Below are 25,385 nucleotides of genomic sequence, written 5' to 3'. Positions count from 1 at the left end.
GACAGAATAAAAATAATATATACTTCAGACATAAAATTCCCCAAAAGACAATTTGGTTTTTGGTTGTATCCCAACACTCCTCTATGCCTCATATCGCTGATTATGGTGTTTTTACTGAAACCTACTTCCTAAATTTCTATAATCTCCCTAACCTGACTCACTTCTATCTCCAGGGTTTTTAGCATGAAATTCTTAGGCTGATGCCTCCGATACACTGTTAGCACGACCACTCACCATCCTATTCATATTATTAGACTAACAGCTTTATTGAGATATAAACACAATACACATACTATAAAATTCACCTTCGACTTACCGGTTTATATCAGAGTCGTGCAACCGTCCCCACTCCCTCCCTTACAAGAGAACCCATCGGCACTCTCCCCTCACTCTCCCGTCCACCACAACCCCCCGGAAATACGTATCTTTTGGGTTGGCCAGTAAGTTCATTTAGTTTTTTCCATACAATGGCTCTATTAGTGCTTAGTTGTCTTCAACTTCATTTGAAACAACTTTTTTAGATTGTATTGTGACAGCTGTTATATCAGCATCATTTAATAAAATACATATCGAAATTGGTGAATTTCTGTGCAGCCATTTTAATACTGAAGATGGTGGAAAACAACATTTTTAGCATATCATGCTTTATTATTTCAACAAAGGTAAACGTGCGACTAAAACACAAAAATTTTTGTGTAGTGTATGGAGAAGGTGCTGTGAGTGATCAAAAGTGTCAAAAGTGGTTTGTGAAGTTTCTTGGTAGTACTTATATTTTGGCCAAAAATTCTCTGCTCTGGGGCTGTTTTACATGTGGGAAGATGTTTAGTAGCAGCCCTGGCTTCTACCGTCTAGAAGTCAGTGTCAGGAGAGAGTGTCAACGTACGCAAAATACCCAAATCAATGAAGTTATTGGTGAAAACAAAAATGTGCCTTTTATTTTACAGAAAAAATTAAACGGACTTTTTGGCTAACCCAATACCTTCTGTCACTAAGAATTTGCCTATCCAACCCTAGCTGGTGTGGCTCAGTGGACTGAGTACCGGCCTCTGAAGCAAAGGGTTGTTCATTCGAATCCCAGTCAGGGCACGTGCCTGGTTGCAGGCCAGGTCCCCAGTAGAGGGCACATGAGAAGCAACCACGCACTGGTGTTTCTCTCCCTCTCTTCCTCCCGCCCTTCTCTCCCTAAAATAAATAAATGAAATCTAAAAAAAAAATCCCCATCTAGAACATTTCATATAAACAGAACCCTACCATATGTGGTCTTTTGTGATTTTTTCACTTAGCATAATGTTTTCAAGGTCCATCCATGCACCCTGTGGTTGTCATAGCATGTATCAGTACCCCATTCCTTCTTATGGCTGAATAATACAGTCTACTACACACACACACGCACACAGAGACACACATTCTATACACACACACATTCCTCTTCATGGCTAAATAACATTCCATTTTATACACAAACACCACATTTTGTTTATTCATTGATCAACTGACAAACATTGGGTGGGTTCCGCTTTTTGGCTATCCTTTTCATTTTTCCCCATTTCTTTTAGTTTTCTTCCTAATTTTCTATTCCTGACCAAAACAGGAAATTAATAATGTTATTACTACACTCTATTTTAATGAATGCCTTGACGTTTTCAATCCTCAAAATTCACCAGTCTTAGCAGAACCTGTCCCACCCAAAAGAAAGCAGAGGGTGCCCTGACATGCGCCTTGCCATTGAGAAGACTGACAACATAAGGAGGGTCCAAAGTTACACGTGCACAGGGGCTATTCGAAGGGACTCTCTACCATCTCCCACTCGGATTCACCACTCTTCCAAAGACATCCTCTTCTTGAACTGCTCTTCTTTGGAACATCAATTCTGAAGGGCAGAGATCAGGACACCCACTTGTTGTGTGTGATACTAGTACAGTTCAAAGGAAAACATCTGAGCCCTTAATACTAGATGAAAATAGAAGTATTATTAGTATGTAACATTTACATAGTGGTTAGCCTATGTCAGACATTGTGCTAAACTTTACATGTATCACATTTCATCTTCACTACAATTTTATGAAGTAAATACTCCTCATTTTGTGGATGAGAAAACATACTCAGAGACAAAGAAACTTCCCCAAGGTCAGAGACAGACAAAAGGAAAGGCTAAGACAGAGGAGTGCGAAGTTGCTGTCTTAATAATTGACTACACCTTACTGCTAGTGCTTATATTAACCAAATACATCAAAAGTTACATTCAGATCCTATGCATCTGTACTCAGAAGATTGCTCCCATTCCTAAATGTAACAAGAACTTGTAGTAAAAAGTGAGAAGTTGACAATTTGTCTTGGAAGGTAAATGCCAGCCCACACCCGCCACCCATTACCTGGCAGGGTTTAAGTAGAGACACGAAAGAGGAGTGACAAGGCCAGATCTACACATTAAAGAGATGGCTGCTTGGTAGAGAATGAACTTGGAAGGGGGACAAAACTGAAGCCAGGGAAACGAGAGGCATCGTGCAAAAGTGCAGGCCTAAGGCAGTGGCAGAAGGGGAAAAAGAGGCGTGGACAAATTCAACAAATACATCAGGTAAAATCAGAGAACCGTGTTAAACGACCATATGTGAGGGGAAAGTAACCCAAGGGAGAAGTTCATCAAAAGTGGCTTCGGGATTTTAGCGAATTAAGACCAGTGCCACAGAGATAAAGGGACAGGTTCAGAGAAACAGACGATCAGTGTGGTGTTGGGCATGTGGAGTCTGAAATGACTTGGGGTTTTCAAGTGGAGTTATCCGGCAGACAATTGGTACTAAAAGACAAGCTCAGAAGAAATACCTGGGTGGAGATAAAAATTTAAAAGTTGAGCAAATACCAATGGGAGCCATCTACCATTGGACTAGATGAAATCATGAATGAAGACCGTGTTGAATAGTAACAGAATTAGACCACGGCCCAAATACGAGGGAATATCTTCTGGGTGATGGAACTGCTCCATATTTTGACTGTGATGATGATGACATGACTTTATGTGTTTGTCAAAATTCAAAGAAGTGAATGCTAAAAAGCATGAATTTAACTGCACATTAATTACACTCAATAATCCTAACTAAAAAAGAAAAAAAGAAGAGAGCAATCAGTAAGTGTTAAATGTGATAAAAAGACCAGTAAGCTAAATGTATGTCTACTGCAATACTGCAGAGGGAAGCTCAACTACCATGTGGGGGATATAAATCAGATTCCATTTGCTGAACAGTAAGGAGTAGAGGCAGGAATGGTAGACTCTTCTTGAGAAGTCTGCATAAGAGGAAGAGCGGGTTTAGCGTATTTACAGTACGAAGTACGTAGAGAGGCAGTGTACATATATAGGAGACCTTGCAAGGACAACTAACAGAGACCATTAAAGTTTGGAGAAAGGCAGGTTTGTTGCTCATGCAGAAAGTTAAAGAAAGCACTCTCAGTATTCCAAGTTTAAAGAATGACATTGCCATCTGCTGAGGGTGAGGAGGGTCAGGATGAGCACAGGTTTCACAACAAGAAGGTCATAACAGGAATGGCTGGGAGGGTGTGCTTACATTCACAGTGATATGATCTTGCCCAGCAGTGCTCTGCCTGGAGAAGACAGGGTATAGCACTATTTCTCAAAAGGAAAAAGGATGAGAAAACAAATTACAGGTTTTAGTAAGAGGTGGCCCACCTCTGCTTAAACCTGCCCCCCCCTGCTGAGGCCTACATCCCTGCTCACGGTGTTTAAACAGTACAACCTGCCGCCCCCCAGCATTCCTTCTCCTGCTTTTATTTTTATAGGACTTAAAACTTTCTAAGATTCAACCAGGCCAGGGACTTTTGGATTCTTCATTGAGGACTCTCAAGTGTCCAGAACAATGACAGTGTCCATACCCTCACTGTTTGTGGTTGAAGCAGGCGGGTTTTCATGTGTCCCTTTGGACCTGGGTCACATACATAAAAGTATAATCTCTAAATCATGACAATATTAAAAGAACTTTATAGCAATGTGCAAAGTATGTTAGAAAGAATAATATAAATGTGAGGTAAAGGAAGGCTTGGGTTGTAACTCTTCCTGTGACCCTGAGAAACCCGAACTACCACTCCATGGCTTGTGTTTATTATCAGCAAAATAGGAATAACTATATTCCACGGACAACTGCTTAAGTCATCAAATTAATGCTTGAAATATCTGGAAACAGCTTTGTAAACAAAGTAAGGTGACTTTACCATGACTGTAAACTACTAAGTACTATTAATAGAGCATTAGATAATGGAGAAAAGATACATACTGAGGGAAATGCATTTTGGAGACTTTTCTGCATTAGTAGGAAAATTACTTTGTCAAAGGTATTGAAAACAGTCCTCAAGAATATTGAGTTCAAGGTCAAGATGGACACTGGAGAAAGAAAAAGCTTTTAGCAATAGTAGGTTTTCCTAAAGAGAGTCCCCTTTTGCCTGAAAGAACAGCATTCCTCAAAACTGTCTGGATTACCCTATCTGGAAGCAGGTAAGTACAACAGTTTCTTTTGGAGGCAGATTAATTACCAAGTCTAGGGAAAAGAGGGCAAAATTCTAAACAAAGAATCTATGTCTATTCATGGAGATATGCATGGCTAAGTTAATTAACATCCAATGAATGACGCTTTGGGGCTCATGTTGCAAAGAAATGAACTATTGTAAATAGTGGGTAAGTGTATACCATACAAAGAGGCAAGAAGAAAATGCAAGGTGCTTGCCAGAAGGTTTGGCACCTGAGCCTGGTAGTACGCTCAGCCATCAGGTATCAAGGCTCACTTTGCAGCACACGAAAGACAGAATTTGACCCAGCACCAGTATTCTCCAGAGAATGCTTAATGTTGCACTGTGGGAGGCAACAAGAAAGTAGAAATGAAATAGCAGAAATGTACTTTTCAGGCAGCTTTGTTGAAAATACTTTACATATAAGGTGGGAAAACCCAGTAATTTTAACATACTCATCCCTAAAGGGTCACTCAGAGTCAAACATCTGAAAGAGGGAACAGAAAAGTCCTCGTGTAAAGGGCTGTTCCGCTGGTTTTGATAGATGACGTGGAACCAGGAATCCTGTGGCAGTCCTGTTCCCAAGGTTCCATAGTGTATTTCTCTAGATAATATGATAACTTAAATTACAAGGGCGCACACTAGAGAAGGGGTTATGCTTGTGGGACACCGAAACCATTGGTGATCTACTTTTGGCCCCAGCAATTTATTCTTCCAGGGATTATTTCAAATATTTCTTGGAAGGTGTAAATTGAGTAAAGTCAAAGGAAATGTCAAATTCCCTATTCCTGCTGCTGACCTTCAGGTCATGGTTTTAAAAATGAGTCTTTTTAATGTTAGTCTGCCCTAAATGAAAGACTTTCATTTTTTTGGTTTCATACTCACATTTCATTCCTTTTCAAGTACTTTCAATATTCTCACCAGTGAGAATAAATCAAGGGTTATTATTAAAATATTTTTCCTGATTTAAAGTATGCTCCTTTTAGACTAAAGTAAAATGAACCCAAAAGAGAGAACATCAGTTTGATTGGCTGTATATATAGGTCAGAATTTTATCCATATTGTTCATAACATACAATCCTACCTCTATTTGACAACCAAATCTCTAATCTTGCAACCTTTAGAATCTGGAAAGCATCCCTCAAACTTAGCTCCGCTTACAGAGACTCTAAGGGAAATTCCTGGAAGCCACATAAACAAGATCAATTGCTACCACTGCTACAGCCACTATGTACAGTACTGGGGGACATGGGACGCTGTGTCAGTCCCTACAACCGAGGAGTTTACATTTTAACAGCCACGTGGCAGATACGAGATCTTGAATCTCTACAAGGTGAATTCTTGGAATTAAGATCCTCAATGAAAGCTCTGAGACTCTTAATACAGTGACAGTCTCAGTGAAAAAGGTAGGTGAAACAATAAAACAGAACAAAAACTAGTGAATCAAGAGAGTAATGAAAAGGAAAGATGTTTGGGTCATGACTCTAGGTGGGGAGGGACGGCTGTCATCCTGAAAAACAGTGTCCACAGGGAATGTCTTCACACTCTGTTTAGTGAATAAAAATGTTGGGACATTACCTCAAATTAAGTTCCGAGACATGTGGTAAATAAAGTAAACACAAGCCTGCTTTGAGAAGACTTGCTCTCAAATCTACATTTAGAAAAATTTAGCTAAAGATGAGTTCATAAAACAAATCTATAAAATAGACAATGAAACAACACACTATCAGCAAAAGCCAGAAGGTAAAACAGAAAGATCAGAAACCTCTCTCTGCAAAAGGATTTCAAAAAAAGAGCTTTATATTAAACAGATAATAAAAATAAAAGAAAACTGCTATTTTAAGAAGTGGAAAAGCTCGTGTTACACAGTATATGCATTTAGAAAACTGTACAAAATCAGTTTCTCAACGGTAAGTGGGGACTGACTTTACAGAAGTGCTGAAGCTTTCCTTCCTTCTCTACCAAATATAGAGAGGGCATATTTTAAGAAATCATCCAACTAATACATTCTGCACACGTAATTATTGCAGTGATCATATGAATCAAGTAATCAAAAGTCCAGCCTATTTCTTTTTTTAAAATATATTTTATTGATTACGCCATTACAGATGTCCCATTCCCCCCTCACTCCCCTCCACCCTGCACACCACTCCCCCACCATTCCCACCTTTCGTTCATGTCCATGTGTCACAAGTTCTTTAGATTCTGTATTTCCCACAGTATTCCTGCCCTCCCTCCTGTCTATTTTCTACCTACCGTCTATGCTACTTATTCTCTGTACCTTCTCCCCCCTTCTCCTCCTCCCACTCCCCTGTTGCTAACCCTCCATGTGATCTCCATTTCTGTGGCTCCACTCCTGATCTAGCTGTCCTCTTGGTTTGCTTTTGTTTTAGGTGTGGTTATTAATAACTGAGTTTGCTGTCCTTTCACTGTTCATATTTTTCATCTTCTTTTTCTTAGATAAGTCCCTTTAACATTCCCATAATAAGAGCTTGGTGATGATGAACTCCTTGAACTTGATCTTATCTGAGAAGCACTTTATCTGTCCTTCCATTCTAAATGAAAGCTTTGCTGAATAGAGCAATCTTGGTTGTAGGTCTTTGGATTTCATGACTTAGAATACTTCTTTCCAGCCCCTTCTTGCCTGTAAGGTCTCTTTTGAGAAATCTGCTGACAGTCTGATGGGTACTCCTTTGTAGGTGAGTGTCACCTTATCTCTTACTGCTTCTAGAATTCTCTCCATTTTAATCTTGGCTAATGTAATTATGATGTGCCTTGGTGTGTTCCTTCTTGGGTCCAACTTCTTTGGCACTCTCTGAGCTTCCTGGATTTCCATTTCCTTTGCCAGATTGGGGAAGTTCTCCTTTATTATTTGTTCAAATAAGTTTTCCACTTGTGGCTGTTCCTCTTCCCCTTGTAGTACCCCTATAATTTGGATGGTGGAACATTTAAAGATGTCCTGGAGGTTCCTAATCCTCTTCTCATTTTTTTGAATTCTTGTTTCTTCCTTCTGGTCCACTCTCTTGATTTGAATCCCAGTTTCCCTTCCATCACTATTGGTTTCCTGTGCATTTCCCTTCATTTCAATTAGTTTAGCCTTTATTTGTTCCTCTAATTTGTAACTAAAACTGACCAGTTCTGTGAGCATCCTGATCACCAGTGTTTTGAACTGTGCATCTGAAAGGCTGGCTTTCTAAGGGGTGTTTGAGGGGTGGAGCCTTAGGTGTTCACCAGGGCCGGGCGACCCAGTCGCTGGGTTGTGACGCAGTCTGACTGAGTGGTTCGTTGTTGTCAGACTTCCGTACAGGTCAATTCTCACTGTTTTGGCTGCGTTTTTGTTTCTAAAACTTTGCTGTCTTTAAATTTAGTTGTGGGAGGGGGCACATTGTTTCCACCTACGCCTCCATCTTGGCCGGAAGTAAAATTAGTCCAGCCTATTTCTAAAGCTTTTCAGAGTACACTTAAGATAACACACACAACCCTCAGTGTGCAGGGTTGCTCTTCACCATCTAAGCATCCAGAATTTTGCTCCAGTCAGAAATAGAATTGAGATAGTTGCAAGAAAGTGTTTTCCAAAGGAAGAGGAGGGACCACACCCCTAATGTCTAACTTGACTGCTTCAAGTGAGTACCTCTGCTCCAACTACTGTGTATTTCATAGATCACACCTGTGAAAAGCAAATGGTTTATGAAGACCGCTTTAAGGCATTTCGTCGGCAGGTGAGACAGTAACAACTACTCTCAAAGTCAGTAACAAAAGACTGATATGTAAACTGAATTATAGATTTAATAACCTCTCAAAGTAAATAAAGTACAGTAAATGAGTAAGTGCAAATAAGACTGCAATCATAAAGAATATGGCAATTTCAGGTGGATATATCTAGAAGAATGATGATAATTTAAATTTTCATTAACTTTTTTGGCAATAACATTAAAAATATTTGCACAGAAATGAGGTCAGGAATGTTCCTGGTAGTTTAATTTTAAAAATTGCTAGAGGTGCACGGGTTCTTGAGGTTCAAACTTTCGGTTTTGAAAATTACGGAACCTCCAGTTCCTTTAAAACACAACTATAGTGGAAAAAATCATAAAAATAGAAAAATGCCAAGACAGTTTACTTTCTGACATCACTAACCTCTACCTCATTTTCCTAATCAAGGACAGTTTCTTTCCTTTTCTAGCTGTCCTTTGGTTAAAATGAAAAATCTATGTATTCTCTCACTAAGGTGCTGGTGACTTACATGACCAATTCTAACAGTATTTCCATTTCAAAAAAACGTACAATAGTATGAAGAATAATTGACCCTAAAATCTGCCCTGAACGGTGTGGCTCACTGGGTTGAGCGCTGGCCTGCAAACCTAAAGGCCGCCAGTTCCATTCCCAGTCAGGGCACGTGCCTGGGTTGCGGGCCAGGTCCCTGGTTGGGGGCTTGTGAAAGGCAGTGATGGATTTTCTCTCACACATCAATGTTTCTCTCCCTCTCTCTAAAAAATAAAGAAATTTTAAAAATCTGTCCATTTATCTCTAAGCACTGCCTTGCAATCAATATCAGGCCATGTAACTGACAAACCGCTTAAAAGAAGAATGCTGTGTGGAACGAGTGGAAGTACGACTTTGGTTCAGGTTTGCTTTACACTTATTTCGGTTCCGAAGTATGGTTTGTATCTTCGACTCGTATCCCACAGGACGGTTTTGTTTTTTTAAATGTGTCCTCACCAGCTCCTCCTGCTGTGGAACTGCCACGGCCCCAGTTGCTGAATGACAGCTCACAGATGGGTGTACAAGAACAATGACGGGTCAAACAGATCACTGTTCTCCAATGAGCGAGTGTTCTTTGGGAGACATTCATCTGTAGCCATGCCAAAACCAACACTGTTTTTCCAAAGAGTGATTGACAAATAACCCGCAAGTTATCACCCTACCATGAAAGGTTCAAAACAGTGATGGCACTATGAATACTGATGCCAGTGGAGGCCAGTCTGTTGAAACAGGTGATTCACAAACATCATAAATTTTTCCCTGTCCTAACTGCTGTGTGTTGTTTGCTTTTCTGCTCTCGTTTACTGTGCTGAAGTAGATGTTCTATTTTCTAAGGTACCAGAACCTTCCAGAGACATTCATGAAGAAACGGCCTCAGAAACTGAAATGGGTGGGAAGGCCACATCTTAAAAACAGGGGTCAGGTTTTTGACTTGCCAAGCCTCCCTGTCAGAAAGCTCAAAACAAGCCGTACACACTGAGGATGCTGGTGACTAAAATCTCCCCAGTGCTTACTTAGATCAACTCAAATTGTGTAACTTAACCGAGAGCAAGTTGCACAGCATGGGCCACTGCTGCAGAAAATGGACTGCTCTGACTTGTTAAAAGCCATGTTCTTATGTGCTACTAACTTTAGAGTAGATGATAAGTCTCAGATAACTTTTCTAATTAAAATTATAAAAACATGCCCTGGCTGGTGTAGCTCAGTGAATTCAGTGTGGGCTATGAACCAGAGGGTTGCCAGTTCAATTCCCAGTCAGGGCATATGTCTGCCTGAGCTGAGAACCAGGTCCCTAGTGGGGGCCACGTGAAAGGCAACCACACACTGATGTTTCTCTCCCTTTCTCCCATCCTTCACCTCTCTTTAAAAATAAATAAAATCTTAAAAAATTATAAAAATCTAATCACTATTTCCTAAGATCCTAGGTGGTGGTACATTAAAAAGAAATAATTTTAAATTGGGAAGAATATTTTCATAGTAATGATAATTACAGGAGAAAATAAAACTTTTAAAATAGCAAGTTGAATAGTAATAAATTTATCTGCAGATCAACCAAAGAGGGCACTTTAGCTTTCAGAACTAGTCATAAACCTTTGACATTCCAATTGCTATTTTCCTAAATCCAGGATTAAAGCAGTCTTGCAGAGAGGAGTTTCTTCAAGTTTACGATGGGCTGGGTTTTAAAATTCTTCTGAGAAGACAGAATTAGGGACTATAGGCCATACTAATTTTAATTGGTCTCCAGCCCCAAAGCAACAAAATAACCACCGAGGAACTGATTCACATGAACGAAGCAAAACACCAAAAATACACACATGTACGGTGAGTGACATATACCTTGGAGGCATTTTGTATATTTGAAATTTCATTTGCATTTTTAGGCAATGGAGCAACTCTTTTGCAGGCTGCACTAAAACATAAATACACCATTGAAGAAAGACTAGGAATTTCAGCATTCATGTGATGTTTCTGGAAGTCAAGGAAAGTAGCCAATTAAAAAATAACTCAAATACTGCCGCTTTTTCATGTTCAGCAAGGGTGTAATTAACAGCAGAAGAGCTTACCTGGAACAGGGCTTTTTCTTGAACTTAGGTTCTGAGACTCCACAATCTCTTCTGTTTGCCCATCTGCTTCTACCTCTATTTTGTTCTGAATCTCTTTCACGTCTTCACTAAGGCAAGTTCTTATGCTCTCATCCTCTTCTAAGATCCTCTGGACTGCAGTGGGGGCACTAGCAGCACTAACATCAGTGGTGGCAGCAGCAGGAACAATGACTGGTGTGGGAGGAGAATCTGGAGGAGTCGGAGGAGATGGAGAAAAGAAAGAAACCGTGGAAGGGGTGATGGGTGCTGAACCGCACTCCAGTTTCATTTCTTCTGGGGGATTTTCCAGAATCTCCAATTCAAGAGTCAATGGCAACACCTCCTGTTTTACTAATTCCACAATGCTCTCTGTGGCTGGTAATTTTTCACTAACTCCATTCATTTCATTAATCAGGTTTGTACTAGAAATCAGTGGAATATCATTAGGTGCTACACTACAAGATTTCTTGCATATATCATCGTCAATTACATCTGTTTGTGAAGGATCTGATGTTTCTGTGCAAGATGTGGGGCTAGGTATAGGAATTGTGTCTTCTTTTGAGGAGGACAGTTCACACCTGTCACCTGGAGCAGTGGTGAATATCGGCTGGCTACTAAGAGCAGCCGAGGTCGGGGAAGCAATCGTACTTCGAACAACCGGAGACACAGCAGTTGGCGAAGGAGGCAGAGGAAGCTCCGGTAAGGACTCCGCTGCAGTGGTCTCAGACATCTGGCCCACGTGTTCTTTCTTCTCTCCACTAAGGACTAGCCTAAGCACTGGGGAAGGAGGCTTTAACACTGGATCTGGTTTTGGCTTCTCTTCTGGGAAAGAGAAAGAAAAAGAGTTTTAAGAATAATTCCTGGATCAGAGATCATACTGTATCATATGGGGTCAACTCTTTTAATCTCTTAACCCTCAATCATGGGTAGCAGAAGAAAGACCAAAATATTAGACATAATCTGCCACTTCAAGACACTGTCATATTTTATCTAGTTACACCCACTATTACATGGTCTCCAGTACATATAAGCTTTATTTTGGAGAAAGAGACAGAATCAATTCACCAAATGATTATGTAGGGAATACAATGGAAAATCTCATCAAAACTGAGGCTAAACCATTCTTGAAATGGGAGTTTTCTTAAAGGGGCTTTTCTTTAAGGCAGAGACACCTTCCGTCTCCACTATTTCTTGATCCCTATAGAAATTCTTTCTATTGAGAATATACGAGAGTGGCAGGACAGTTCCAGGGAAAACAGAGATGAAATTATTACAGACCGTTATTTTTATTTTATACATTTGTACAATGGAGAATTTTTATTAAAAATGTGTATTACTTGTTCACTTATCATCAATGAAATTTTATCTATCGGTGAAATCAAGTTCCTGAACATAAAAATTCACTTAGAAATTAATTTAACTTTCACTTTTCAAGAGGCATATAACCAGGAATATAATGTTGAAGGTGTAAAATTAAAAATTTATCTTGTGTTTTCATTGTAAAAAAATTATTTAAGGAGAAAACAAACTTAATATTCAGATAATCAAGTCCAATAACCAAAGAACACAACACACATGTTTGAAAGGTTTGAGAATAATATATAAAATGTGTGTCTCTATATAGACACAGAAAGAATAGCAAGAGCAAGAGAGAAATAAATTGATCCTTATAATAAAAGTACCAGAAAAATGTAATAAATTCTAATTCATGACAATTTTCCTATTTTAAAATTCTTGGTAAACTGGTAATGCAATTTGTGCTCACGGGGATGCAGACAAAGATTCAGACTTTTCTCCACCCCCCCTGCTTCCTTGGCACAACGGACAGGCTCCCGTGTGAAATCAGATGTTCATGACTATGTGTTCATCAAATGCAAAGAACAATTTTAAGCACTACTAAAAAGACCATCTAAAATGGAAAGGACTTTACAATTTCTCTGTCAGAAATCTTTAGGAATCAATGGAAATGAGTCTTAAACTGTAGTGAACTAAGTCTGTCAAAGAAAACATGCTGTTAATCAGATAAACAGACAGTAAATATTACCAAAGAGCTGTTCAAGGCTCATTTTACTGCAGCTACTTTTATCTGACTTAAAAATTCACTTTAGTTCATGGGCACAGAGGCCACTGCTTCTTAAGTTGAACTCTGCCTGTTTATTGTAGTGGAGAAAAAAGATCAATAGGCTCTCACTGCCAAATCCCTCAGACTAAGTATCAGAGAGAGAAACAAAAAGATTTAAAAAAATATATTATTACATGCACCATATATATTTGTGCCATGTATATAATAAATAGATGTTTATTAAAATATCTCTGATGAAAATAACTTCCAAGTCACTGGAGTGACTGCTACATGGGTCAGTCTCCCACACGACATGATCCCCTTGTGAAAGCACATCTTTATAACTAGATGCAGTACATTAAACAGTGAAAAATAATAACTCACATTAACAATAAAATAAAGAGTATGTTGCCCTGGCCAGTGTGGCTCAGTGGACTGAGTGCTGGCCTAGAATCAAAGGGTCACTGGTTCAATTCCCAGTCTAGGACACATGCCTGGGTTGCAGGCTGGGTCCCCAGTTGGGGGCATTTGAGTGGCAACCACACGTTAATATTTCTCTTCCTCTCTCCCTCCCTTTCCCTCTGTCTAAAAATAAATAAATAAAATCTTTTTTTAAAAAAGAGTATGTCAATTATTAATTTAGGGAGTAAAATTTCTGATACTAAAAATATGTAAACAAAAGGAGACCTTGGACTGAAACTTCTTATACTCCTGAGAAAAATCTGACATTCACTTTAAAAAATTATAAACAGCAAGTTGCTTTGAGAGCTCCTCATTTTGAAATGAACTGAAGGCTCTTTAATTCATTCACTAAAGCTTTAATATAGAAAGCTGAAAAGTATAATATAGTAGATCTAAATAAGGAACATTGATTTTATTATTAAGATTATACTCTGCAGAGCGAAGATAATTTGAAATCTAATACACTGCAGTAAAAATGTTTATAACATTTGGCTATTTTTACGAACTTGTGAAAATCCCATTTAAAAATGTTTTTCCTAAGGAAATAATCACACAAGAGTGAAAAAAGGCAGAGGTCTGAAATATTTAAGGCAACATTATAATAGCAAAAAAAGGGGACTAGACTAAATGTATAACAATGAGGGATTTATTAAAGAACTAATGGTCTGGGCATATCATGGAGTATTATGCAATTATTTAAAATAGAATTTTAAAAGTATATTTAATGATATGGAAAGTTGTTTATAATAAAAGATACATTTTTTAAAAAGCAGAGCACAAAACTGTATATAGAGCATAAGCCTAATTTAGTAACTTAAAAATATGTAATACTAATATGGATATGGGAAGGTCTGGGACAGTTTATTAATCATGGATCTGGACAATGATATATTTTTTCTTTCTCATTCCCTATAATTAATATAACGAATGTCATCTAGGAAAGAAGGAAAAACTACTACTCTATTCTCATACGGTGTGGGACCAACTGCCTAGATGGGTACCTTTTGGTTGTCATGAGTCTCACAAGACTCAGACAGCGCTACTGTCATTTAATGAGACCAGGAATAGCGAGCATCTTGCCATCTGAGAACAGTCCTGTCCTAAAAATGCCAGAAGAGCCCCAACTGAGCTACACTGCTATAAGTGGCTGAAGTACAACACAATATGATTCACTGAATGCCTGCCCTACACCAACTGCTTTCAAAACACACTAAAGCTAAGGCACAAAAACTTTTATTCGTATTTAATTATCCATACCATATCCTGAACACACTAGGGAGAGTGTTGTTTGCTCTTTCCCAAACAGCAAACAGCAATCATTTCAACTGTCTTTATACAATCAACACCAGCTGAATATTTTAATCCACTTAACAGTCTTTCTCTACAAACCAAGCTGTGGTCTTTCCCTGCGTCTTTAGGTCTTCAGGTCACCGCTCTGGCTGTTCATGTCAAAAACTCTAGAAAACCAGAAGCTTAATAATGGCAGTTAACATTTATTAAATAAGCACTTATTATGTGCCAGGAACTAGGTTAAATATCAACTTATATAGTGTCCTTGAATTCTTGTAACTGCCACCGGGGTAAAACAATTATGTCCCTATTTTATAGAAGGAGAAACTGAGCACACTAGGGTTTGGAAATTAAATCACAGGTCCAAGGTCATATAGTCAGCAAGTGCTAGAACCTATAAATGATTTCAAATTCCACATTCTTCCAATCTAGAAAACAAAAGGCTTCTGAAAAAGAAAGGTATTCAGGTAACTCAAGTTGGTGGGGGACTTTGGCACTAACATGGGATTCTGTTACCCTGTGCAAATCCTCAAAAATGCTATTTCCATTGGAGAGAAAAATCAATTTGATGGTATAGTACAACAGTAATCTTTGAAAATACTATATTTTGTTTCCTACTTTAATTTTGAAAGGAATCTACAGTTCAAAATTTTAAATTTCTTAAAAATTATTTTCTGGAAAATGGCAAGCTCTTTCTAATGTTACTTGAATTACATACATTTAGTTTTTTTAAAAAAATACTCCTCTGAAAACTAATGTATGTATTGGCAAGTTGTTGGTAGAATTTCAAACAGAAAATTATAATCACTACTGATTTTTCGGAACGACAGTGTCATTAAGAGGAAGACGCTAATCCCAAGGAATTACTGATCAGCTCTATGAAATTTCCTTAAGATGGGAGTTTTTCTTTTCATCAAGATAACCTGAAATACTTTCTAATTCACCCATATCTATATCATAAATCAATTTTAAATGTTGACTTTATTATTCAAATCTCCATTAAGCATGCAAAACTAGAGGAAACCAAAACTTCTGCATTCTTTCTTCTGGAAATCAAGGCTTACGTGGGACAAAAGGCAGGTGTCAAATAACCTAAAAATCTTGGCTGGTCAGAGCTATGACCATCAAGGAATACTGTGAATTCTTTATCACGGCCCAGCTATAGAGACAGTCTGAACAGAGGATGCACTGGGTTGGCCAAAAGTTCATTTGTTTTTTGTTTATTTTTTCTGAAAGAGGGCTCTAGTAGCACTTAGTCATCTTTAATTTCATTCAAAACAATTTTGTTAGACTGTATTACGGCAGCTGTCACATCAGCATGCATGTTTTAGAAAACTTATCAAAACTGGTGATTTCTGTGTAGTCATTTTAATATTGAAGATGGGAGACAAAACTCAACATTTTCAGCATATTATACTTTATTATTTCAAGAAAGCTAAAAATGCAAATGGAACACTGAAAAAAAGATTTGTGCAGCATGTAGAGAAGGTGATGTGACTGATCGAACGTGTAAAAAGTGGTTTGTGGTGTCACATGCTAGAGACATTTCTCACTGGCCGATGCTCCAGTGTCGCACAGACCAGCTGAAGTTGATAGTGATCAAACTGAGACGTTAATTGAGAACAATCAAAGTTAGACCATTCGAGGGACACCCAACATAATCAAAATATAAAAAAACGGAAAGTTATTGGTGAACATAAAAAAAAAAAGTGCTTTTTCTTTTACAGAAAAAACCCCCACATAGACATTTTGGCCAACCCAGTATTTTAAGGGTTTGTGCATGGTAAAGTATTTAGTATGCTTAGCATAATTCTAAATAGTTAAAGAACTGTAACTCTGCAAAAGTAATGAAGTATCAAAGGGAATAACTTAAAAATTATTCCCCACTCAGACTGAAAGCATTCTGAATTTTGATCCAAAACTGCTTAATCACTGGGGGTAGGAAGTGGCTTTCCACAGCACCTATGAACTGCATTCCTGCAAGGTGAATGACTTTAATATTAAAAATGTAGCTTTAAGCATGCAGGAGTCTCTAACTCTGAATAATGCTGAAAGAAGTATTTGACAATGCAACCTTCAGAAGCATGCCAAGTTAGAATTTATTATCTATCTTTTGGCCTAAAACTATCTTGTAAAACAAATACAATATATGACTTATCTCTGTTCAAGTTTACTAGACTCCTCAATACTCAAGGGGAAAAAATCACATTATATTTGTATCCTATAAACAACACTGAAATTATACATCAGTTTCTAACTGAATTTACTGGAGTAACATTGGTTAATAAAATTATACAGGTTTCAGGTGTACAGTTCTACAATACGTCATCCAACACACTAGAAGCTTATGTGTCACTAACTTGCAGTCCAGTAAAAAACCCAATAATATTAAATAACTCCACTTTGATTATGTGCCAATTCCCAAATGCTTTTTAAAGAATAATGTTTAGAAAGTATATTTACTAACAGCCAGCTATAGATTATTAAAGGGTTTAAAGAAAAAAGTGGAAAATATAATTTCCATTCATTCTTAGAATGATCAGAAACATTAGAATAGCATGCTCAAAGTCACTTGCTTCCCCCAGCACCTAACAAGAATTGCTTCCTAATTTTAGCTAAGGTCAACCTAAATCCAACTAGGCAAGAGATCCAACTAGGCTTATCCCTGCAGCAACCCTGAGAGGTAGTTCTCTTTATTCCATTCTCTAGGTGAAATAATTAAGATCCACAGCATAATGACTCACCAAGACCAAGTGAGTGCATGATGGGGTCAGGATGTGAACTTCCTACTATCTCCAACTGAGGCCAGAGAAGCCAAATTATAAGAAACATTTTACGTTTTTAAAGTAGCAGGATACATAGGAACATACTGAATACATAAAGCAAAACTGTGTTATTCCTGTAAAGCAATATATACTTTGATTTATTGTCCCAAACTTGTTTCAGAAAAAGTTTAAGGAAGCTAAGTTGTTATCTACAAATATGTACTGACAATGAGGCATTACTAAAACGTAGAAATTAATTTTACTAATCATCCCTACTTTACTCTCCTAGATGCCATCAAACACTCAGATTTTCCAACTAAAAGCTTTCTTTAAAAGTGGGTATCTAAATAATCCTTAAATGCTAAGGGCAACACATTAATATAACAAGGGACTAAAGAGGGAGGAAAACAGTCATACACAAACCTTGCTTCTGGTCGCTAGCTGCAGTGACAGGGGTGCTGGCAGCAAGATGAGCGCTCTCCACAGTCCCATAAACCACAGGGCTGTGCTCGGGGACCTGGCTGGGCAGCTGCTGGGATTTGAAGTACAAAAAAGGGTGATAATGAGCGTGCGAACATAAAAACTAGCAATATGGAACCCAAGCCAAGAGGGGAAGACAGAGTGGGACAGGAGATAAAAATTAAAAAAAAAAGCAAGGAAAAATATATAGGCCAGTTTAATAAATTCAAAAAGTACATGGGAAGATGGGGAAGAAAAGGAAAGGGGCAGCAGAGAAGGGGAAGGAAAAGATATGATTACTATTGACCACAGAAAGAGAAGACAGCACAACAAACATTAGTACAATGAATTCTCAGTGTTCCTTCTAAGGAGAAACAGACTTTCAACCTAACAGATGTTGTTACATCAGACAGAGAATTTAACATCCTCCCAGTCAAAGACCAAAGGGGTTTGGTCAACTTCATTTACAAACTATCTAGCAAAGTAGTTCATTTGCCACAAGACGGTCAAACAAATCATGATAGGTTTTAAAACCAGTTACTGATTCAATAAAATAACGAGTGATAATTGTTGCCATTTGTCCAAATAGTCACATAGGTGAAATGCAACTTGCAAAGCCTTTAAAGGCAGGCACTGCAGTCAGAAATCTGAATAAAACATCTGGCTCTTCAAAGCTTAGCAGAAACTCTTTTTTTTCATTCAGCCAGTAAAATGAAATAAAAATGCCCAGCCAAATCCTAGCAGAGTAGAGTGAAAGATTTGCAGCCATTGTTCAACTGAGAGGGAACAAGAATTACACCACGAAGGACAGGAACGCTCATTCTACATCCCATTCCAGGCAGAGGTATTTGTACTGGATTTGTACTGGTCACAAAAAAAGCCACGAAAGGAAGCAGTGTCGGTCCTCGGAGATCTAAGGTCAACTGTTTATGGCTTCCTGCACTGAATCCCATGGGCGCTGTCAGAGCAGAGCTCCCTGCACAATTATGATTTTTTTGTTTTGTTTTGGATTTTGGGGGGGAGGAGGGTTAAGGTGTGGATGTTTTGGGATAGACAGGGCCACTTAAAAGTGGGCATTAAGCCCTGTCTGGAACGGCTCAGTAGGTTGGGCATCATTCTGAAAAGTAAAAGGTCACTGGTTCAATTCCTGGCCAGGGCACATGCCTGGGTTGTGGGTCCACTTCCGGTTGAGGGTGGGTAAAAGAGGCAACCAATTGATGTTTCTCTTTCACATCAATGTTTTTCTCCCTCTCTCTCTCTGCTTCCCTTCCCCTCTTCTAAAAAGAAATAAAATCTTTTAAAAAATGCGAGTTAATAAAAAATATTTTCAGGTCAGTTAAGTCTCACATACAGCTGAAACATAAAGTAAAACATATCTGTTTAGACATATTATTTATGTTTTTACAGATAGGATTGGGGAAAAGACTTTCATCTATTTATTAGATCATGAAACTGCTCACATTCCACAATTACTTCTAAATGAAGACTGCTAAAATTATATTTCCACATACATAAAATGAAGTTACTGTTTTCACTTTGAATCATAGCCAAATAAATGAACAATAGTACCATGATTACTTTGAGTCTTTAGTTTCAGTGGAAAAAAACTGTATTGCTAAAATACAAAAATTAGAAAGGTTTCATAGCTATAAATAAAAATAAGAACTCAGTTAAATTTTATGACTTAAAATAGCTCCAGAACAATGGAAAGATTCTACATTATTTAGCATTTATTGAAGTTATCTACATATCCCAAAAAGAACTGTAAATTGTGTCATTTACCTAAAAGGAAGATAATATTAATCATTCCAATTGCTTAGAAAATTAATAACCAAAAAAAGGTCACTGCTGAAAAGTAGGTCACCAAAATGACATCCATAAAGTGAAATATTTAAGCCAGTAAAAGGCTACTGATACCTATAAATATGTATAGATTATAGAATTTTTCCATCTAAGACTAAAACAACTTCAATGATATTAAAGAGACAGCCACATAGACATTTTTAAATGAACAAAGCCCTGAGAAGATCTTATGTATAAATCATTTATAAGAAAGGAATGAAACAAAATGGTTGAGTCAGATCCAAACCCAGGTAGCTAGTTCGTGGCTATACAGCCAAAAGTGCTAGAAAAGTACTTCTCTGTTTCCTTAGCTGTAAAATGAAAAAGCACTAAATATTATTTCAGCTTTAACATTCTCTAAGCCTCTGACAGTATCAAGAAAATGACAATGGCCCTGGCTGGTGTGGCTCAGTAGATTGAGCACAGGCCAGTGAACAAGAAGGTCACTGGTTCAATTCCCAGTCAGGGCACATGCCTGGGTTGCAGGCCACGACCGCATTAGGGGGCTTGTGAGAGGCAACCACACACTGATGTTTCTCTCCCTCTCTTTCTCTCTCCCTTCCCCTCTCTAAAAAATAAATAAGTAAAATCTTTTTAAAAAATCTTAAAAAAAAAAAAACCAAACCTAATTCTGAAAGGGCAATTGGTATCAAACTATAAACTAATTCAATAAAGATGACCAGGATGTCAGAGTTAAAAGGTACAATCGGCAGAAAAATTTTAAAAAATGTTTTTCAGTTCCATTGATAAAGGAGCTTAAAGTATGTCAAGATATTAGACATTTGACATTATCCAATAAATGTATTTCCTTTATAAATTCTACGTGAGAATCTATTCTGTTGAGATTTATATATTAAATTTGGAGTACTAACCTTAAGGGATAATAGTAGATATGGGCCCAAATACTGCAAGAATTAATTTTTTAAATAGATTGTTTACCAATAGGTGGAATAGGGAACAAAATCTTGACTTGTCCTTAAATACTTCATTATACAATTTAAAAATCATTTCTGTTTACAAAGCCCATATTTTTCCTCCCCTGGGGTCACTTTCCTTTACTATCTATTTTAATCTTGTATATGACATGATGCTTAAATACAGAGGTAATTAATTATAAATGGGGGGGGTGTCACCAAACCATGGCCCATGAGATAAAAACTTTTACATTTTTAAATAGTTGGTGGAAAATATCAAAAGGAGAATAATTTTTGACACATGAAAATTATAGAAATTAAAATTTTAGTGTCTGTAAATAAAGTTTTACAATGCACAGACATTCATTTATATATTACATATGGCTGCTTTCATGCTACAATGGCAGCCATGAGACACTAAGGCTGCTATATGACAAACACAGCCAACATCATACTCCATGGGCAAAAACTACAAAGGTTTCCTTTAGGATGAGGAATCAGACAAGGATGCCCACCTTCACCACTCTTAGTCAACACAGTGCTGGAAGTGCCAGCCAAAGAAATCCGACATAAATAAAGAAATTTTAAAATGGGATAACTGTAACAGAATAACAATAAAAAATTAAAAAGTAAATACTTCTAGGCTTTAAATTAAAAGAGAAATAAAAGGCATTCAAATTGGAAAGGAAGTAAAATAATCATTACTTGCTAATGATACTGTATACAGAAAACCCTAAATATTCCACCAAAAACTATTAGAACTGATAAATAAATTCAGTAAAGTAGCAGGATACAAAATAAATATCTAGAAATCAGTTGCATGTTTACATCCAAAAATGAAGCACCAGAAACTAAGAAAATAATCCCATTCACAATTGCTTCAAAAATAATAAAATACCTAGGAATAAATTTAACCAAGGAGGTAAACTATATTCAAAAAAATTTAAGACACTGAAGAAAGAAACTGACAATATTTATGGATAGGAAGAATCAACATCTTTATTACTAAGCATTCTACCCAAACCTATCCATATATTAAGATACCAATGGCATATTTCACAGAACTAGAACAAATATTACAAAAACTTATATGGCATCTCAGAAGATCCTGGATGGCAACAGCGAACTTGAGAAAGTAGAACAAAGTTAGAGAATCATACTACCTGGTATCAAACTATATTACAAGGCCACAGTAATCAAAACAGGATGGTATTGGCATAAAAACAGATATACAGATCAATGGAACAGACAAGAAGAGAACTCAGGAGTAAACCCACACCTTCACAGTCAATTAATTCATAGTTGACAAAGAAAGCAAAAACATACAATGGGGTAAAGACAGTCTTTCAGTAGATGGTACTGGGAAAATTGCATAGATACTTGCAAAAAATGAAACTAGACCATCTTCTTACACCATACACAAGAAAAAAATCAAAATGGATTAAAGCCTTAAAATGTTAGACTTGAACCCATAAAAATTCTATAAGAAGCCCTGGGTGGCGTAGCCCAGTGGATTAAGCGCAGGCCTGTGAACCAAAGCATCACCAGTTCGATTCCCAGTCAGGGCACAGGCCTGGGTTGCAGACCAGGTCCCCAGCATGGGTTGTGCTAGAGGCAACCACACATTGATGTTTCTCTCCCTCTCTTTCTCCCTCCCTTCCCCATCTCTCTAAAATAAATAAATAAAATCTTTAAAAAAAATTCTAGAAGAAAACATAGGCAGTAAAATCTTGGATGTATAGCAATATTTTTTTCTGATATAGGTATCTCCTCAGGCAAAGGAAACAAACTACACAAAACTAAAATGTTTTACACAGCAAAGGAAACAATAAACAAAATGAAAAACAACCCACTGACTGGGAGAACAGTGGCCAATGACACATCTGATAAGTGGTTAACATCCAAAATTTACGAAGAACTTATACAACTCAACACCACAAAACCCCCAACACTCTAATTAAAAAATGGGCAAAGAACCTGAACAGACACTTCTTGGGAGAGGACCCACAGATGGTCAATAAACACAAAAAGATGCTCAATGTCACTAATAATCAGAGAAATGCAAATTAAAACCACAATGAGATATCACCTCACACCTATCAGAATGGCTGTCATTAATAAATCAACAAACAGCAAGTACTGGCAAGTATGTGGAAAAAAGGGAACCCTAGTGCACTGATGGTGGGAATGTAGACTGGTGCAGCCACTGTGGAAAACGGTACATACACAATTTCCTAAAAAAATTAAAAACACAACTGCCTTATGACTCAGCGATTCCACTTCTGGGAATATACTCTAAGAATCCCAAAACACCAATTCAAAGGAATTGCACGCCCCCCCTACATTCATAGCAGCTATTTATAATAGCCAAGTGCTGGAAACAGCCTAAGTGCCCATCAGTAGATGAGTGGATTAGAAAACTGTGGTACATTTACACAATGGAATACTATTAAGCAACAAAAAGAAGTCCTACCTTTTGCAACAGCATGGATGGAACCTGGAGTCTATTATGCTAAGCAAAATGAGGCAGACAGCAAAAGACAAATACCATATGACCTCACTTATAACTGGAATCCAATGAACAAAATAAACTAGTGAGCAAAATAGAACCAGAGACATGGAAATACGGAACAGACTGATAACCGTAGGAGGGAAGTCGAGAGGGGGGATGGTGGAAGGAAGGGAAAGGGAATAGTCAAAGAACATGTATGAATGACTCAGGGGCAAGGGAGAGGGGGCTGACAGTGGGAGAGAGGGGTAGGCGGGTGGAGGGGGCTAAAGGGGAAGAAATTGGGCAACTGTAATAGAATAAACAATACAAATATCATAAAAAAGATATGATGGCCCTAAAGTAAACAAAAAATTAATAAATAAATCCTCACACAAGTGTCAGCAAGAAGGTAGAGAAAAGGGAACTCTCGTGCACTGCTGGTGGAGCAGACTGGTGCGCCCACTGTACGGAAAGCAGTATGGAGTTGCCTCAAAAAATTAAAAATGGAACTGCTGTATGACCCAGGAATTCCACTTCTGGGAATTTATCCAAAGAAATCTGAAATACTAATTCAAACAAATATATACACCCCTATGTTCACTGCAGTATTATTTGCAATCACCAAGATAATGGAAGCAGCCAAGTGTCCATCAGTAGACAAGTGGATAAAGAAGCTGGGGTACATTTACATAATGGACTGCTACTCGGCCAAAAAAAGAAGGAAATTTTACCCTTTGTGACAGCATGGACGGACCTGTAAAACATTAAGTGAAATAAGCTAGGCAGAGAAAGACAAGCACCATACGATTTCATTCATATGTGGAATCTAATGAAAAAAGTGAACCAATAAGCAAAATAGAGATAGACTCACAGACAGAGGGTGGGCTGATGGCTGTTGGAGTGTCAGGGGGTGCCAGGCAGGGGCAGATAGAGCAAAACTGAAGAAAAGGAATTCATGGACACAACAATATGTTGATTGCTAAGGGGAGGAGTGTGGGGGGGAGGGGGAGGCAAGTATAGTGGGGACAAATGGTGATGTACAGAGAACTGACTTGGGGTGGTAAACATACAATACCGTGTACAGATAATGTGCTGTAGAACTGTGTACCTGAAACCTGTATAATGTTTTTAACCACGGCCAATCCAATAAATAAAAATAAAAATAAACTATGGCAGCAAAGCCAAAAACATTTACTATCTGGCCCTTCAAGAAAATGTTTGCTAACCCCTAATATACTTCACTGAGACAGAGTCAAAAACTCCAAATACTTATATATACAAATATAAGCACGATTCTGGTGTAATTTATTGTTATCTTAAGAAACTATTTGAATGCTTCACATTTCATCATTTTAGTTATATAGTTGACCCTCGGTATTACAGGGTACCGGTTCCAGGAGCCCTCATGAATACCAAAATCTGGGGATGCTCAAGTGCCTTATGTAAAATGACACAATATTTTCATGAAACCTATATACATCCTCCTGTATATTTTAGATCATATCTGGATTACACATAATATGTCCTGCAACGTAAATGCTATGCAAGTAGTTGTTATACTGTATTGTCACTGGAATAATGACAAGAAAAAAGTATGCACACTTGGTACAGACACAAGCATCACAGTAGGCCGAACCACTAGTACATGTTAGCAACAAGGTAACATTTTTTCTGAATATTGAGAATATGCAGTTGGTTGATCTGCCCAACCTGTGGGTACAACCTGTGGAACCTGTGGGTACAACGAGCTGACTCTATTTGATTTTTCAGTGTCATTCAATGACTTTAAAATAATCCTTGAATAAAATACCTTGTGTTTAACATATATAAATCCTGAGGAAAACCAAGTACAGCCCCCACTGACAAACAGAATAATGATTAAGAAGTAAAACAATAATAAATGACTCCAGAAAAAAAGGACCAAAACATGCTTCTCTACTAAGTCGGAGAGATTTCTCCCACGTTCATTCATTAGAAAGGGGTGTGTGTGTGTTTCCCCTCGTATTTAGCATGTACAAAACATGAGATCCCACTGGTAACTGAAACAAACAAAAATCTTTAATTTCATGGAATTTATATTCTACCAAGAAAATATATTAAAGAATAAACCATATACACATAACAGAATATTATTTAGCCATAAAATCAACAAAATCTTGCCACTGTCACAACATGGATATGGTAAGTGAAATAAGTCAGACAAAGACAAGTACTGTATGATCTCACTTATATGATGAATCAAATACAAAT

The 25,385-nt window shown here is 37.7% G+C and overlaps 1 protein-coding gene across 1 annotated transcript in view; it reads right to left on the bottom strand.

The window, feature by feature from the left end:
- The window catches only part of EIF4G3 (eukaryotic translation initiation factor 4 gamma 3), a 294,797-nt gene that overhangs the window by 96,070 nt on the left and 173,342 nt on the right, over nt 1-25,385 (bottom strand). Inside the window, exons 12-13 of the mRNA XM_037032698.1 lie at nt 17,853-17,961; nt 10,833-11,672 (exon numbers count right to left, since the gene is read on the bottom strand). Coding sequence (XP_036888593.1) covers nt 10,833-11,672; nt 17,853-17,961 — 949 coding nt within the window. The remainder of the gene's footprint in view (nt 1-10,832; nt 11,673-17,852; nt 17,962-25,385) is intronic.

Source organism: Sturnira hondurensis, unplaced genomic scaffold, assembly GCF_014824575.4.
Source record: "Sturnira hondurensis isolate 20B ecotype Veracruz unplaced genomic scaffold, ASM1482457v3 Scaffold0021555, whole genome shotgun sequence".
Lineage (NCBI taxonomy): Eukaryota > Metazoa > Chordata > Mammalia > Chiroptera > Phyllostomidae > Sturnira > Sturnira hondurensis.
This window is presented reverse-complemented; position numbering and strand designations above follow the sequence as displayed.